Source organism: Equus przewalskii, chromosome 7 (genome assembly GCF_037783145.1).
Source record: "Equus przewalskii isolate Varuska chromosome 7, EquPr2, whole genome shotgun sequence".
NCBI classification, from domain to species: domain Eukaryota; kingdom Metazoa; phylum Chordata; class Mammalia; order Perissodactyla; family Equidae; genus Equus; species Equus przewalskii.
The window spans coordinates 9,682,098-9,698,213 of record NC_091837.1 but is presented as its reverse complement, the minus strand read 5'-3'; the positions used below and the strand labels follow the sequence as shown (position 1 = coordinate 9,698,213).

Below are 16,116 nucleotides of genomic sequence, written 5' to 3'. Positions count from 1 at the left end.
GGTTGAACGAGGATCCTGGTGTTATGTGCAGTTCTAGATCCCCAGGGTCAAATCAAGGGTGGTTTCAAGAGTATTTCCTTTTTCTGCCAGTAGCCAGTGATAGAGACCAACACTGAAACCATTATTTTATGACTTTATTTTCTTTAGCTTTTAATCATGGCTTGACTCCCAACAATACTGGATCTGGCAGATTCCTAGTAAGTTGGTGACTACAAGTGAGAGAGATGAAATCATAACATAGGGGAAATGGGACAAAGCTGGAGGGCCATTTGGGAATTGTGCTAAAGCACTAGAATCTTTGAGGTAATTATTTTTAAGTAATGACATATCTAAAAAAAACAGTAAGATCCCTAAGAGTCTACCAACTTTACCCAACAGAAACCTGGAGAAAAACCGATTTTTAAAAAATGGAACTAAAGAAACAATTAATCAAGGACATGTCCTACCTAGGGCCGCCAGGAATTCGTGACATCCCGGGAGCCGCCACAGCTGGACGCTGATGGAGACCTGAATGGGAGCCGACGCGAAGTCCTGCTCCTTCTCGCCGGCCTGCAGCTGAACCAGCACCTGGTGGAGCTGAGTGAGGAGAACAGCATGAGCTCTCGCTCCTTCCCAGTGTCTGCTTCCCCTCTGGCCCGCCTCGGATTGGTCCCCAAGTTATTCTTGTGTCACCTGTTGGTGTCACTGCTAATGCCCTTACATGTACGTAGCATTTGAAATTCTTTTGACAGCCCCCCCTGCCTGTTGACCTGCTGCCCTCTCTGTGGGAAGCTCCAGGGGCAGCAGCTGTTAGAGGCTGTGGGCCGGCCCACAGCAGGGTTTCTGCTTCCAGCCTCATGTCCTCCCTTGTCCCCACTTGCCGTACGTGGGGCTACTGAGCAGAGGAGAGGGGCTCAGGGACTAGCAGATGGGTGGGTTACAGGACTGGCCAGCTCTCTCTCTACTTAAGTCATCCTTAGGATCTTAGGGAAATGGTGAAGAGGAATACATTACATTCTAGAGCCTCAGCACTCGAGAAGAACCCACACAACCTGTGCCAGCGCCCGTGGGGTTTCAGATTTCCTGAGTCTCTGAACTCTCCTCAGGGGCCTTGCGTGGGTTCAGAGTGTCACTCACTTAAAGTTGCTTCTGTCCCTGCTGTTCCAATGGAACTTGAAAGGTCAAACCAAGAACACAAGAAGGGTGGAGCAGGAAAGGGGGAGCCAGAGCAGAGGAAGGGGCAGACGGCCTGAGCCAGCGGCACTGGTCGCCCCAGCCCGGAGCGCAGGTTGGCACGTGCATGCAGCTCCGAGAGACAGCACGTGCGCACCGAGCTCAGAGCGTGCCAGGGGTCTCGGGGGTAGGTGGGTCGAGGGGCTCACCTGACGACAGTTGCTACTTAAAGTAGTACTCACCATTCCAACCATATTTTTAACAGCCTTCGGCCAGCAGAATATAAGAAAAAGAAAGAAAAAGAGAGAGAAAGAAGAGAGTTTAGACTCAAGCACAGGTTGTTATGCAACACGAGCTGATCACTTTAGGAAGCGCCACACCAGGCCTGCAGCTCTGACCGGGAGGGGAGAGGAGCAAGAGTCAGCAGGGACACACAGGAAAACAAACAGCCACACCCAGGCCAGATGCGCTCGGGGTCAGGTCAGCCAGGCCCTGCCCTTCCTTGCAAGGAGAGGAGCAGGCCAGGCCAGACTCGAGTGGGGAAGGGGCACAGCGGGCACGGATAGGCCACTCTTTAAACCAAAGTCTCTGGTTCTAGTGACTCAGGAAATGGCCACCATCCACCAGCTGCTGGGCGCAGCCCGGGACACCTCCCTGAGGCCGGGCAGAATATCAGGTGGAAAGTCTGTGTGCTGCCACCAAAAGCAAGAAATTAAGCAACTGGCTTTTTGGCCTCTCGGCCTTGCCCTGCAAATGTACTTCTTCCTTTTTGTAGAGCACAGGCTTCTAGCCCTCCTGGGTTCAGGGTGTTTTAATATGCAGCATTCTGGAAGTGTCTTCCTGACCCTGTTCAACAGATTAACACTTATTACAAAATGAGCAGGCACTCCACAAAGGGGCCAGATCACAAGCTACGTTCCAAATCTGGGGTGGAAACAACCCCAGCCAGCGGGAGGCTCCAGACACCACTCAGATTTTCAGAGGCTAATCCTAGATAGAGCAGCTTTATTTTCACATGGAAATAGTTCTGCTTAAAATGAAACCTACTGATAAACATCTAGTAACAATATATCTCATTTTTTAAAATTATTATACTCCAAGATGACCAGAGAAAACTGCTCTGTGCTTTTCAGGGGTTGCTCCGCCCTCCAGAAGCCCCCCACACTGCTGTCACCCTGGGGCTTGTCCAGACCCTCGCTGGACAGCAGGAAGATCAGAAGTCTGCAGCCAAGTTAGGGAGGACCTACGTGATGCTAAGACCCTCCAAATTCCTGAATTAGGTCTACATTCTCCTAAAAGGAAGCACACTGTTAAAAGCTGCCAGGCGGCAGGCATCTGGCATCAGAGTTGACGTGCTGTGCACCACTGTGGTTCAGTGGCTGCTCTGTTTCAGGTGGAGTTCATACTCTGGGTGAGAATAAGTCCTGGGACACCTGGAGCTGCGCTGGTGGGCTGGCCTAGGGAAGGTGGCTGTGACGCTAGTCAGTCAGCTGAAAAAGTTGGCAGGTGTGGATGACAAGGTGCAGGAGGCCACTGAATGAAGAATTCAGGAAATGCCCTGAGACCACAGGTGACAGGGCCCCTTAATCTGAAGGCCCTAACGCTCTTGGGACTCAGCGCCCAGAGAGGACGCTGCAAGAACTTGCCCCTTCGTGTCCTGCACGTGCTGGGGAAGGCTGTTCTCTTACTCCCAACCCTCGCCTTTCCCTTCTAATCACAAAGGCTGAAAAGAGCAATGAGACCGCGTTACTTGCAGGTTCCGATTAAGGGCCCAACCCCCTCTGTCTTTGGCACAGCCCTTAGGCCTGGGCTCAGCCCACCCCACTCAACTCACCCGGCTGATGAGCTGCTCGCCCGTCTCGGAAGCAGTGATGAGCTTGCAGAGGGCTTGGAGGGCAGGGTTGGGCAGACCTAAACCAAGAAGTGGGGGCAGGTGTTACCCAGAGGGGCTCTGCACCCACAGTCCTGCTGCCTTCCCAGGGGAAGAGCCTGAAACACTCAGCATTGGTGGCATTTTCAAAAGCTCAGAACAGCCAGACATGTGCATCCATATCTGACTTGGAAAAGGAGAGAATGATTTTGAGAAAGGCAGGTGGAGGCAGGGGCCAGTCCTGCCCCTCCTGCAACTGCACGGTCACTTTCCCAGGACCCCGTCTCAGTTGCCCAGGCAGCATCACCACCCAGGAGAAGCACAAAGGGCAGCCCTGAGCATCTGCAGCCCGCTCTGCCCCGGGGTTGGCCACACGGCTGTCAGATCCGAAGCTGCTCAATAAATATTAATAGCGGCTCCTGTTTGCCCAACACTGCCTCATGTTACCCCAGGAGGAGGCAGAGCGAGGGCCGTGCCCGCTGGGGCAGACGTGGCCTTGCCACTACGATCACAAGACTGAGTCAAGAGCACTCGTTTCCTCCAAATCGGGAGAAGTCTGTGTGTGGGACTCTGCCCTTTCTTAAGACACTCTCTTGCTCCTCCCCAGCTACGCAATCCAGCGTGCTCCTGAACACAGGGACCATGGTCACCCACTTCTCAGTGCATGCAGGCAGCCCGTCCCTCAGTGGCACAGCCCTGCCTGAGGCTCACCCAGGAGGGACTGGATGGTGCTGCTGCACTGCTGGAGCCGGTCACCCGGGTCAGAGGTTGGGAAGAAGACGGCCGCAGGCAGGCCGCTGGCCGGGGGGTCGAGTCGAAAGCCCACGGCGGTGAGGAGGGCCTGCCAGCCGGGGATGCCGCCCACTTTGTTCTCCACGCTCTGCTGGGACGTGTACATGGCGTTGCGCTGCCCGTTCTGGATGCGCTGCAGGGACTTCTCCACCTGGAACGGAAGGTGGAGTGAGGCACCACTATGCTCAGGAGCTAGCCCCGGTTTCTCTCTGAGTGGCTTTCAGGGAACACAAAGCCCCACGTGTGAAGCCAGCGCAGGGCTAACTGCTGCCGCCTGGGCACCCAGGCTTGAGGACCATGACGCTGCAGCAATGGTCCGACTTCTTGCAAGGGAGGGTACAAAGGGAAAGGATGTTACAATCAGAGCCAGCATGGGCTGGTGCGACTAGGAAGAATTCTGTCCCCTCCCCAACCCACTTCCTTCTGCTTTAGGCTCTTCTCCACAGACACGAAAGTGATTTGTCTGAAGACAAATCTGAGGTCAGGGGTCTGCCCCACACCATGGAACAGATCCCCGTTCCTAGGATAAACCCTCAGGCCTCCAGACCCCCTTCACTGCCCATCCACTTCACACAAACCAAGCGGTGCCCAGCATGGGACCTTGGCTGGCAATGTCCTTCCCCCACCTCCAACTTCTCCTTCATCCCACATCACTGGCCTCCAGAACCTATACCTCCCCCTCTATCATCAAGTACCCCTCCCACCTTCTAGGGCCTAAACCGGTGCCTGGCACATGTGGACTGAGTTCATCCAGCTAACTACTATGGGACTCTCCCCTGTGAGCATTCCACAGCACTTCTGACACCCCCTGGTCTTCCCCCAGCAGCTTCTGTCTCAGTCCATCCTGAGATATCACATGCCCTGGGCACATGGAGGGGCAGGAGAGTCATCCAAGATGTCACCTGAGACTTTTCGTACAGTGAAACCCTGGGATGCGGGGGACTGACATCACAAACGGGAGGAAATGAGCATTCCCGGGCAGGACAGACCAGCCAGCTGGCTGTCCATCAGGCTGGGCTGGAAGGACCTTGGAGAGACACTGCCCACTGGGGTCAAGGGGCACCCAGGGTAGTTAGAAGGAGGTAAGGCTGGGGGACTTGACCCATGGCCCCTGAACTCATTCCAGAAGATGAAGCCAAGAAAGAAGAGAAAACCCTTAAATGTGCCTGAGGGACCTCAAGGCCGAATGGGGAGCAGCTGAGCGCTGGCTCTTGCTCCACGGCCTGGGGGAGAAGAAAGCCACACGTGTGGGTAGAGGTGGCAGTTTGGCCACCTAAGAAGAACAGCTGGGGATGCAGCAAGGAAAAAGGGTGACTTTGGGGATGACAGGGGCCTGAGAAGGGGCTTAGTGCCCAGCAGCTTAAAGGCTCTGTGTGGCTTCCGGGCACAGGTTAAGATCGGGGAGACAGGCGCACAGGCTCCCTCCGTCTGACCTGCGGACTCTCGGAGGGTTTCGGGTTACGGCATTCCTGCCTGTGCACACACTGATTTCCTCCAGGGCTGAGAACACCTTCCTCAGGCAGACCCTAAGCTTAAGAAATGTTTGTGACTGATCTATCACCAGGAGGGCACTGAGCACCAGCACCGCAGGCCCAGGGGGCAGTCAGTTTGTCCCACAAGGGGACATGCCCTCCTGGACCCCAGGCCCCAGACTCTGAACTCCCCACTCAAAGCTCCCAGGGCCTGGGGAGAGCTCTTCCCTGGGCCTCCCTACGGAGCACGGACTGGGCCATGGTGTGCACACCTCTGTGCTGCGAGGGGGCCATGGGGCAGCTGTTGGCATCGAGTTTGGAAAGAGCCTGGTGTGGCGCGGGCCCTGCCCCCATGCGAGGCTGGTCTTTCTGGCAGAGCTCCAAGGAGGCGAAGAGCTAAACTGCCTGAAGCGGCCTTCCAGGCTGTCCCGGTGGAAGCGCGGAACAAGCTTCGTCCCTGTTTCTTGGCTTGATTTGTAACTTGAAACGTGTGGACAGCGGCCTGGGGCCTCCATCTGTGCCCTCGCCCAGGCCCCGCAAGGTTGGGCTGGCCAAGGGCAGGGTCAGGCTTGGACTGTTTCCAGCTGCCGTTAGGGGAAGGCCAGTGTCATCTGATCATGAAGTACCATCTCTCAGCTACTGGGTCCCTGTGTGTGCCAGCTACTCACCTCTTCTCTAATCCTCATGATGACCTGGAAGAGTTCGTTCTATCCCCCCTTCCAGAGGAGGAAATTGAGGCGCAGAGAGCCCAGGCCCAGAAAGGGCCGTGGTGTGGGCCTCTGCTCCAGGCCACTCCTCAGCGCCCCCTCCTCGGGGTCTTGGCGAGGACGGCTGCAGCCATCTGCATGACACCACACATCATGCTCACCGCTCAGACCGACTGGCTCGACCCTTGGACACTGGGGAAGGATGTCTCCTCCACCTGCTCACTGATGCTAGTCCCTGGATGCTATGGAACCCCTCGACCACCCCTCTCTCCTCGTGCACTTCACTTGCTCCCAGGAAGCCTGGCGAGGGGCTCCCGCGGCCCCCTTACCAGGTGCAGCAGTACTCGCAGGGCATCCCGTGCGCGCTCCGGGTGCTGTAGGATCTCTGTGAGGGCCTGGCCGATGAGCGACGAGGGGCTGTTCAGCTTCACATCACTCCCGATGAGCAGGAAGCCTGCGGAGAGCACGGAGGGCACCTCAGAGCCCGCCTCCCTTCTGCCGGGCAGCCGGGAGCCCAGCCCCGCTCCCAGCCCCGGCTGGCCTCTCCAGCTTGCTTACGCCTCAGCTACCCTGCCTGAAAGGGGCCTGCCCAGGACGGCCGCTCCCAGCAGACTGTGGGCCGTCTAACTAGCCGGGGCAGCTGGGCGCCCTTTCGTCCCATCCCCCATAAGAATCGATGCTGTGCAATGGCTCAGAAGCAGAGCGCTGCTTGGGGGAGAGCTGCTCAGGAGAGCGCCTCTGCTCTCCTGCGGTGCTGTGAGTGAAGGCCAGAGGCTGTGTGGTCCCGGGCTGGCGAGCCACCACCCCCAGGAATGACCTGCCTGAATTTCCCTGAAATTCATCTGTCTGTCTGGAACATGCCCAGGGACAGAGGGGCAGGTGGACTCGACTCCTCCTTGGGCCACAGACAAGGCAGCAGGAGGAGGTGCTCCTCCATCCTAAGGACGAGCAAAGGGCTGGGCTGGGGAAGCCCGACGCGGCCACCGGCCCTGACTTCCACCAGCAGGGCCTGGGGAGGCACGGACGAGCAGTCTCCTCGAGCCACCAAGCAACTGTAGGACCAACTTGCCCCCAAATAATGGAGGGACAGGGTTTTCCAGGAGAGTGAGTGAGCCGAGGCTAACAGGCCAACATCATCAAACGTCATTTTCCCCAGAACAAAGCTGTGACTTTTATATTATCTGTCTCTAAAACTAAACAAGGACAAAACACCACCTCTGTAAGCATATTGGCAAGACGGAGAGGGGGTCCTGCAGAGAGGGGCAGCCGGCCCTGCAGGGAACAAACAGCCAAGCCCAGGGGCCAGGTTCGCACACAGCCTGCAGCACATCCTGTGGGACCACGTGGGGCCCAGAGCCCCTTCTGACTGCCGGGAGCGGATGTGGAGCAGACAACCACCATGGGAACCCCCGACAGGGCCTCTGATTCCTGCGTGTCCTGACGGCAGAAGCAGTTTAGCAACACAGCCAGGCTAAACCCTCAGGATCTGCCCGCCCGTGTGGTGGCATAATGAGGAGACGGCTGTGAGGCGAGGTCGCCAAAGTGGAGGCCTGTTGGACCAACTGAATGTTCTTGAACCTTTTTGAAAAATGCTTCTGCTGTGTTGAGTTGGTGAAGTAAACAAGTGTTTCCGTTTCTCAACAGCCCGGCTCATCCAGCTGGTGCCCGCCATAGCGTGGGCGGCACCGCTCTGCGCTGGCGGGACCCTGGGCCTGGGGTGCCACGGCTCCCCTTCAGGGGCCACCCACCTTCGGAAAACGACGCCAGCAATATCAGCGCATGGCAACCGGATTTATCTTGAGAGGAAGAGTAAAGTGGAAGCCGTTTTGTTCCAAACTTTTAAATATACACCTGGTATATTTTTTGCCACTGGAACACTAAAATGGAAGTGTTTGGAATAGCATTTCTGGTGTTCCTGTTTCTCAAGGTTTCAGACACTCTGCTTTATAGGTGGGTGCCGTCGTCCCAGCAGTGGTGGGCCTGCCCTTGGCTCTGGAGTGTTCAGGGACGTGTGGGGCCGATCCTGAGCGAACACCTCAGGCTGAAGGCTCACGAGGCTGGCAGCAGACAGCCCGGCTGGCGCTAGGCCGGCTGGGGGAATGGCTTGGGGTTGGGTTAGGACTTTGTGGGTCGAGGCCCATCAGGGTGGGTCCACAGGTCATGACATGGAGCTGAGAGGCAGAGGCCCTCGCCCCCCTCCTGTGACCAGATGTCACAGGACACATTCTCCCTTCACTCCCAGACCCTCTGTGCCCCTGCAACAGGCCCACTCAGAGCACGCACTGCTGGCCCTCCAGAATGTGTGCCACCTCATGTGCCACTCCTCATGGAAGGGCTCAGATGTGGACAGAGAGCTATCATCGGCACTGCCTCTGCCATCCCCGTTATCACTGAGGACACCGAGCTTCAGAGAGGGTAAGTAACCTGTCTCAGGTCACACAGCCTGGACGTGGAGCTAGATCAAACCCAAGGCTTCTGATGATCGAATCCAGGGTCTTTCTACAACACTGCTCTCTTCAGGAGTCAGGCTTTAACATGAGGGCACCATAGGATGGGTCATCCAGTGGACAATAAGCTCAGGGGGAGTTTTACATTCACACCCCGATGGCAAACTGCTCTGCCGCTCCCTGATCAAAAAGACCATTTTAATGCCATAGGAAGACGAGACTGATTTGGCAGAAGGCAAGAGCCCGAGCAGACGAGGCTCTCTCCCTGAATCTTCCCATGCCGCCCTTCCCCACTGCCCACCCAGGGGCTGTGAAGACCACCCCGAGGCCCACGGACAGAGGCGCCAGCCGGCGGCCATGCTCCTACCTGCCCAGTTGGCGGGGTTCGAGAAGGCCTTGCTGCTCTGCACCACCTTCATGGCCTCCCCCAGGGCAGCACTGGCTTTCAGGCCGTTCAGCAGGGACGAGTAGAAGGCGTGGAGAAACATCTTGGAAGCAGCCACGGGCACAGGCCACAGAGACACAAGGACACACTGTGCGCCGGCAGCCAGGAAGGCCCGTGTCAGCGCGATGACCCCGTCGGCCGTGACTCTGCTGCTGGACTCCTGCGAGGAGCCAAGGACCACCAGCTTCACGGGAAGGCGCAGGTCCAGGACGTCAGCCGCCGTGAGCAGGAGCTCCTGCAGCGGCGGGCAGTCGGAGATGCTCTCCCCATCGCTCGCATCGTCCTGCACCCGCAGGGACTCGGGGATCGTGTAGGGGTGGCCGAAGGAGCTCTTGCTACTGGCAGGGTTACCATCCACGCTGGGTGTGAGCACCAAGGCCGACAGTTTCCAAGAGATATGGGTGGCAAAGTGGACGCACTCGGCTTGGGTCAGGGCACTCATGACCCTCTCTTTGGTGGCCACACTGCCCACCAAGGGCTGGCAGCCCAGCAGCTCGGACACCATGTAGGCTTCCTCCTCGGCTGATGGCATCGGCCCCCACAGCCACCTGTCCATCACTGCTGACGGGAGCTTGGGGTTGCCGATGACAGCTGCCATGGACGTGGAGCTGGAGTATGCGGGTGGGTTCTTCCTCAGGTGCGACTAGGAGGGGAGGAAAGACACGCAGACCACCTGTCAGACAGTGGCCAGGCTGCCAGGCAGTGGCTGGCTGGGCGGGGGGCTTCTCCAGAGCACAGGCCGGCCAGCTGTCTGGTCAGGGCCGGGTCTAGCCTGACTCCGCCTGTTCTCCCAGTAACCTCGTTCACGCATTCTCAACACCCCGTTGACAGGAGTGCACTTCTCACTGAGAGTCCCTCGTGCTAGGACACGCTCCTGAAAACGACCAGAGCTGGATGGGAGGAAGCACCCTTCCTGTCTGCGAGGGCCCGGGAGGGCTGCGTGAGGAGGCGCTGACGGGACGGGACGTGGAGGAGGCGAGGGGCTGTGGTGCCAGCCTGCCCCACGTCTCTCCCTCCCACAGACCTCCCTGAGTGCTCCTAGGGATGGGAAACCCACTCCTGGGGAGACAGGGCTTGCAGGGGAGACAGTCTAAACTGGGCAGAAGCCAGTCACTCTCAGGGCAGACAGGGCAAACGACGTCCTTTGGAGGCACGACATACTGGAGGATGAGAGTTCCCTTCCGCCTTACGTGCTGCAGAATACAAACATCACTGGATCCTAACATCAGCATGAAGAAGTCCAACAGAGTTCTGATTTTCCCCACGATGCCTTTTGATGCTTTTTAGGAAAGATCAAGTATCACATTATTTCAAAATAACTTTTTGGTGCCTCTGCTTAGTGATGCCTTAAACTCGGGAGTCTGTCAGGAGACGGGACTCTGCCTTTCCCTGGCTGAGCTGGCAAACAGCCAGCTTACTGTTGTCATCAAATAAAGCTCCCTTAATGGGCGCTTGCTGACCCCTGGTGCTCCTGCAGCAGGCCCTGTGTGCGGGACAGTGTCCAATGAGGCCAGCTCACTTTGCGTCTGAGTTTCACAGTCAACCATGGACACGAGAAAAACTCAGAGAACACTTTGAACTGATTCTGTCCCATAAGAAAGGTATGGTTCAGCAACAAAAACAGTCAAAACTAAGATCTCTAACACCTCGTGAGGCAGAAACTGGCCCAGTTTGAGAACCATGCCAATGACAAGGTCAACAAGGGCCTGGTTCCCAAACCACCTTCTCCACCGCAAGGAGGCCTGTCTGACCGAGCCCTCAGGGGTCTGAGGGGCCCTGGGAGCAGCTTCTGCCTGCAGGCAACTTCAAGTTTGACGGCTGAGCAGTTCCTGCCCCTCCCATGTCTGGGGCAGGTGCGGGTGCTGCTAGCGCAGTGCCAGGGGGGTGGGGACGTCGGGAGCCAGGACGGGGCAGGAGGAAGCCATGGTCTCAGGGTCTCTGAGCAAGTCTGGAGAAGAGGGAGAGGACTGAGGTTGCTCAAAAGGCTCTCTAATCAGATGGGCAGGGCCAAGGGTGGCTGGGGCTGAGACCCATGATTCTGCGGATGGCCACTGTCGCCTCTTCATTTTCGCATTTCTTCCTGTGCTGATGTTTTTGCTGAATGAGACTCAAGTCCCTGCCTGTTCCCTGCAAGCCGCTTCATTTGTTTGCAGTCCTTTTGCTGGCCTGTGGGACTCTTTTCCACTTGACGCTGATCTTATTTGTCCCACCCCTGCCTGTGGTCCCTCCGCTGGGCAGACTTGGCGCCCAGTCAGCGGTCAGCGTTAGGGCGGGATGAGCGCGGTGAAGGCTGGGCCACAGCGCCTCCCCAAGGGCTATGCTTGACCATGGGCAACCAGCTTCCTCAGACACTCGGACTGGCCTCAAGCCTGACTTAGTGCCTCTGAGTGGCTCCCAACCCTGATGTCACAGTAAAGAAATTCAGACAGAAATGATGCAAATCATAGCTTCCTGAGGTAGCAAAGATTTGTCAGGGGTCAGGAGGGCTGTCCCCCCACCTTTGGACAGATCTACTCTAAGGTCATACTACCCAGCTGCAAACTGTAACATCAACCTTCTGAAGAGTTCCTGGCCAGAGAGACCGTGGCTCGAGGACCCGAGAGTAAGGCCCCACGAGCGTGCTGCGAGCCTTACCTTGGACTGCGGGCTGAGGGAGCGGAGGGAGGGCACGGCGATGAGGGCGAAGCGCTCGTAGAGGTACTCGTTGGAGGAGCTTCCCTTCAGGAGGGCGAAAGGGATGAGGTAGAGCTCCCCCTCCAGAACAAGGATCAGCTGCCGGTGCCGGCCGACGGGGCCGCTGGAGTGCATCAGGCCCTGCAGAGCAAGCACGGAGCACTGACTGAAACATGCCCAGGAGGGACCAGGCAGATCCAAAGGGTCCGTGCGGGAGCGTGGGTGATGGGGTGGGGTGCTGCCCACGGGAGCATCACCAAGTGGGGGCTTCTGCCTGCCTCACAGGCCCCAAGGAGGAGGTCAGAGGGCAGTCTCTTCAAGTCTGCAGAGCAGGCAGGAGACCAGGGTCATGGCAGGGGATGTCCCACAAAGACAAGGACTGGCCCCAATAGATCCAGATGTTTCTATAGGAGGCAGGGAATTAATGCAAAGGGCAGTTGAATCAGAAAAGGCTTGCAAGTCACGGTGTGGCCCAAAGGACCAGGGTAGGGGACGCTGTGTGGCACAGGGACCCTAAGAGCAGTGCAGGAATGACTCCTCTCAAAACAAGCAGCAAGAACTCAGCTAGAGTGGGATGTGCTGTCCATCTCAGTGCAAGCAGGCTAGAAAACCAGAGTGTGGACAGAAGGTTTGGGACCTGGTATGACATCCTCTGGAGGAGAAGGGCTCCTGATTCTGGGCCCTTCCGTGATCTCTGGGCCTCTGTGCTCCTCCTCTGAGGAGAGGATGGCCCCTTGTCCCTGGGCTCTGCAGGTGCTGTCCCCACCCACTCCCCCGGGGCTGTCAGGAGATCTAACACACTGATGTGACACCCACCACCCCGGAAAGGCCCTTCTCGAGGCCCTGAGGGAGGGTGCACGCAGACCCACAGCAGACAGACAGACACCTTCTCATTCCCGTCCTCATCTCTTTCCAAAGGAATTGTTGATGGAGACTAAGGCCATATGAATTTTGATAAAATAAGTAGGCAACGATTGTGAAAATGGGACTAGATGCAGGCTGAGCGTACACAGAGATGAAACAGAAGCTGCTGCTGGTACTCAAGGAGATGCTGCCCGGAGCTGCTCAGCTGACCCCGGCCGCTGGGAGCCTGCACGGGAGAAGGTCCCGGGTCTGACAGACCGTGTGCGAGCACCAGGGCCCGGGGTGCTGGCCCGGGTCTGAGTCTCGGGGGCAGTGCTGCCTCCATGGGAGAGTCCCAGTTAGGCTCCGCTCACCCTCACGCCGTCTGCCAACCAAGCGCAGTGCCCACCAGGGTGCTGCTGTGCTCGGAGGAGCGAATGTGCACGCCTAATCCGTCTGACGCACTGCTGTGGGCGCTTCGCTGAGGGTGGCAGACGGCACTCAGCTAACCCAAAGTGACAAGTGCCTGGCGGGACATTCAGTCTGTACAAACCCCCTGTGGCTTTCTTTTTTTAAAATTCTAGATGCATGTAAAAAAAGCAGAAATAAAAATTACTAAACCAATTTGCTTCTTGTTTGCTTTAAGAGCTATTTTCCCAGAAGGGATAAAAAAAGTCTCTGTACAACCCAGGAAGGAGAAAGTAGGGTGTGTCACAGCAACCCCAATGCTGTCTGTGATGAGTTCTGGGCTGGCACAGGGCGGTGGGGAGGCCTGGGCACCCACGGCCCTGCTTCACTCCAGCTGTCAGCTCCTGGCCCACTTCCCCTCTGGGGGCTACCCTGAGGCCCCGCCTGACTCAGCAGGTGGAGGGGGCTCTGTGAGGCCGCTCTGGAGGTCAGCGCACCTGCCGCTGCACTGTGCCAAGCGGACCTGGAAGCTGGACCGGAGCGGCCAGGCTGAGGTGCCCTGACCTGAGTGATGGGTCAGCAGCTGTGACACTGGCAACTGCTGGCTGCTCAGCGAGAGCCCTGCTGCCACATGGGGGCTTGGGCCACCTGCCATGTGCAAAACTGGCAGCATCATCAGCTGACCCAGGGTGGCCAGGCATGTTTGAATGAGACACCAGCCCCATCCTTGTAGGTCCTCCCTGGACTCATGCTGCCGGGGCCCCAACCCCCAAAAATCTCTGTCAGGTGTTATCCCACAGGTCACTGATGTCACCAGGACACACACCACTCTCGGACAAGTCCCTGGTCATGACAGCACCTATTTCGCAGGCAATCAAGGAGTGCTGGGCAAGGCAAGAGGCGTAACCCTCAGGCTGGAAGCCGTTTAGAGAAAGAGTTCACTGGTCAAATGTCTTTGCAGGGCCTCTGCTAACTCTGCCCACCAGACCTTCTCGTCCGGCACAAGCCTAAAGATGAGTGATCTCATGTCCTCGAAGACAGCTGGTGTCTTCTCTGACAAGTGATGTCTACTCTTTCTATGAGGCGTGGTCCTCTCATGTGGCCCGATTGTCAGAAGTCGTTCTCCCCGCCAGGCCTCGGCTTCTCCATCAGCCATTGCATAGTGTCTGTCATGTGCTTACTGTGGACTACAGAGAAGTCAGATAAGCCGGGACTCAGTCCCTGCTTGTGAGCTTCCAATGATCTGCTCAGAAAAACAAAATGTACGCAAGAAGCCCTTACGGAGTGAGACACTATTCAATATAACAGCACCACATAAGTCTAAAACGGCAGCTGCAGAGGGTGGGAGTGCCTACCTGGGACACGGGGCCAGACCCCGCCAGGAGGCTGCCCCGGCATGTGAGGGCTGGGGAAGGCCCGGCCTGGGCAGATGAGTCCCGTGGGATAAACGGAGGGCAAAGCTGAAGAGGAACACAGGAGCCAGACCGCAGAGGGCCCCCAGGTCAGGCAGGAAAATGGGGCTCTTGTAGGCTGTAGGGACCTGCCATGTGTCCTCTGCTGAGGAACCTCCAACAAAGTGTTCAGAGGCAGCCTGCACCACAGGAGATGGGGCTGTGCACGATAATTCAGACAAGGAGACAGACGTCAAGAGAAGGGGACAAGGAGAGTTGCCAAAACTGGGAGAAGAGTGACCTTAGGGGTGAGGAGAGAGAAAAGTCTCCGAAATTTCAGCCTGGGAGATTGGGAGACTCTTCTCTGCACTGCGCCTCCCAACTCATAGGTCTGGGTCCTCCCAGGACAGTGTCGTGGCTGGTACTGAGGTGGCCCTGAATGGGACCCCTGTGTGGGTGGCGTGGAAGGAGGCGGGTGACAGCAGACCGGCTTGTGAGCAGCCAGGTCACTTGGCAGACTGACAGCTCCAGGGAAAAGGCACTGGGAAAACTGACTGAACATGCTGGAAAAGATGCCCTGGAAACTGTCTTCTGAATTCTACCTCCAGGATATGCAAGCATTGCCCTTGTACTGAAAGATTAGCTATAATCCAATGTGAACTTGGAAACAGAAAATAAAGTGATGTCTCTATCCAAATTAGACATCATCTGTTAGATGAAAAAAGAGGATGATTCAAGGGAATGCTGCTCTGCGCCTCCGAGTGTCAGTCTAGAAAGGGTATTTGCTGGCTCCTTAGGTCCTGGGTTTGAAAGATAAAGGGCTCAGTCATCAGCCTGACACCTGCAACTAAGAGAGTCCAAACAACTCCAGCACAGACTCGGACTTCCTGACCTCTACCGTTTCTAGAAATGGATCCTTGAAGGAGAACAAGACAAGGAGGCCAGGTATGCCAAAGCCTGCCTCTTCCCCCAGGGGCACCCTTCACACTCGCCACTGCACCCGCCCCGCCCGTCCCAGGGTGAGTCCAGGCCACAAAGACACTGGAGTGCTCACTGCGGGCCAGGCCCGGGGATGGAGTGGGCAGAGACCGGCGCCCCAGCAGGCAGCGGAAGTGGCTAAAGCCCAGTGGTGCCCGTGGCTGAGAGAGTCATTCTTTAGACGGCGTGGGCGGTGGGCACCCTGGAGGTGGCTCCGGGCGACTGTTATCAGTTTCTAGCCTCTCAGCTCCCGAAGCCCAGTCACCACCTGCTCTGGCAATGGGCTGGAATCCTGCAGCCGGTTCTGTCATGTGAGCACGGTGCTGAGCTTCCTCAGTGGGGGCGCTGAGGGGCACTGTGGGGGGCAGGAGCCCTCCTGCCTGCCTAGGTCTGCAGTGTGTGTGAGGACATCCAGGGGAGCCCAGGGGTCCCTCTGTGACCTTGCAATCTCGACCTAGCGAGAACCTTCCCAGAGCCCACTCTGCACAGAAACCAGGCCCGTGCAGCCCACAGGTGCCTGGCCTCCCATCCCCCCTGCCCTCACAGCTCATCGCCCGGCCTCCCACCCGCACTGGAGGGGGTCTGATGCTGTCCCGCAACTCTAGACCAGCTCCGGCCTGGCCAAACCAGTGAATGTCACTGCTCTCCAGGGGGCTGGACCCCACCTTCTCCAGTATTTGTCCTTTCTTGGGTATCCCCCCTCAGCCCAAGAGAACCACACAGAATTGCCTTCTATCTTAGAGTTACTCCTTTACCACGGGGAATAAGTCTTGATCTTCAACTTCCCCTGGTTAACCTACTGTGTGATCAGACCCAGACTCTGTCTAGTTGGGCTTGAAAGGATGGAGAGCTTTGTCCAGTGACCAGGAAGGGAAGGCACATTCCAGGGAGAGCCCTTTGCCTTGGGGTCTGGGTCATCCTGCTGTGTCGGAAGCACT

At 57.3% G+C, this 16,116-nt stretch overlaps 1 protein-coding gene across 4 annotated transcripts in view; it reads right to left on the bottom strand.

Annotated features, from left to right (window-relative positions):
- The window catches only part of TTC28 (tetratricopeptide repeat domain 28), a 597,272-nt gene that overhangs the window by 9,289 nt on the left and 571,867 nt on the right, over positions 1–16,116 (bottom strand). For 2 of the 4 annotated variants that reach the window (XM_070628671.1, XM_070628673.1), the window contains 7 exons: positions 11,520–11,699; positions 8,808–9,528; positions 6,323–6,447; positions 3,734–3,965; positions 2,987–3,063; positions 1,395–1,418; positions 447–576 (listed from right to left, as the gene is read on the bottom strand). In XM_070628671.1, the coding sequence (XP_070484772.1) occupies positions 447–576; positions 1,395–1,418; positions 2,987–3,063; positions 3,734–3,965; positions 6,323–6,447; positions 8,808–9,528; positions 11,520–11,699 (1,489 nt within the window). The remainder of the gene's footprint in view (positions 1–446; positions 577–1,394; positions 1,419–2,986; positions 3,064–3,733; positions 3,966–6,322; positions 6,448–8,807; positions 9,529–11,519; positions 11,700–16,116) is intronic. The other 2 variants (XM_070628672.1, XM_070628674.1) reach the window with 1 other exon arrangement.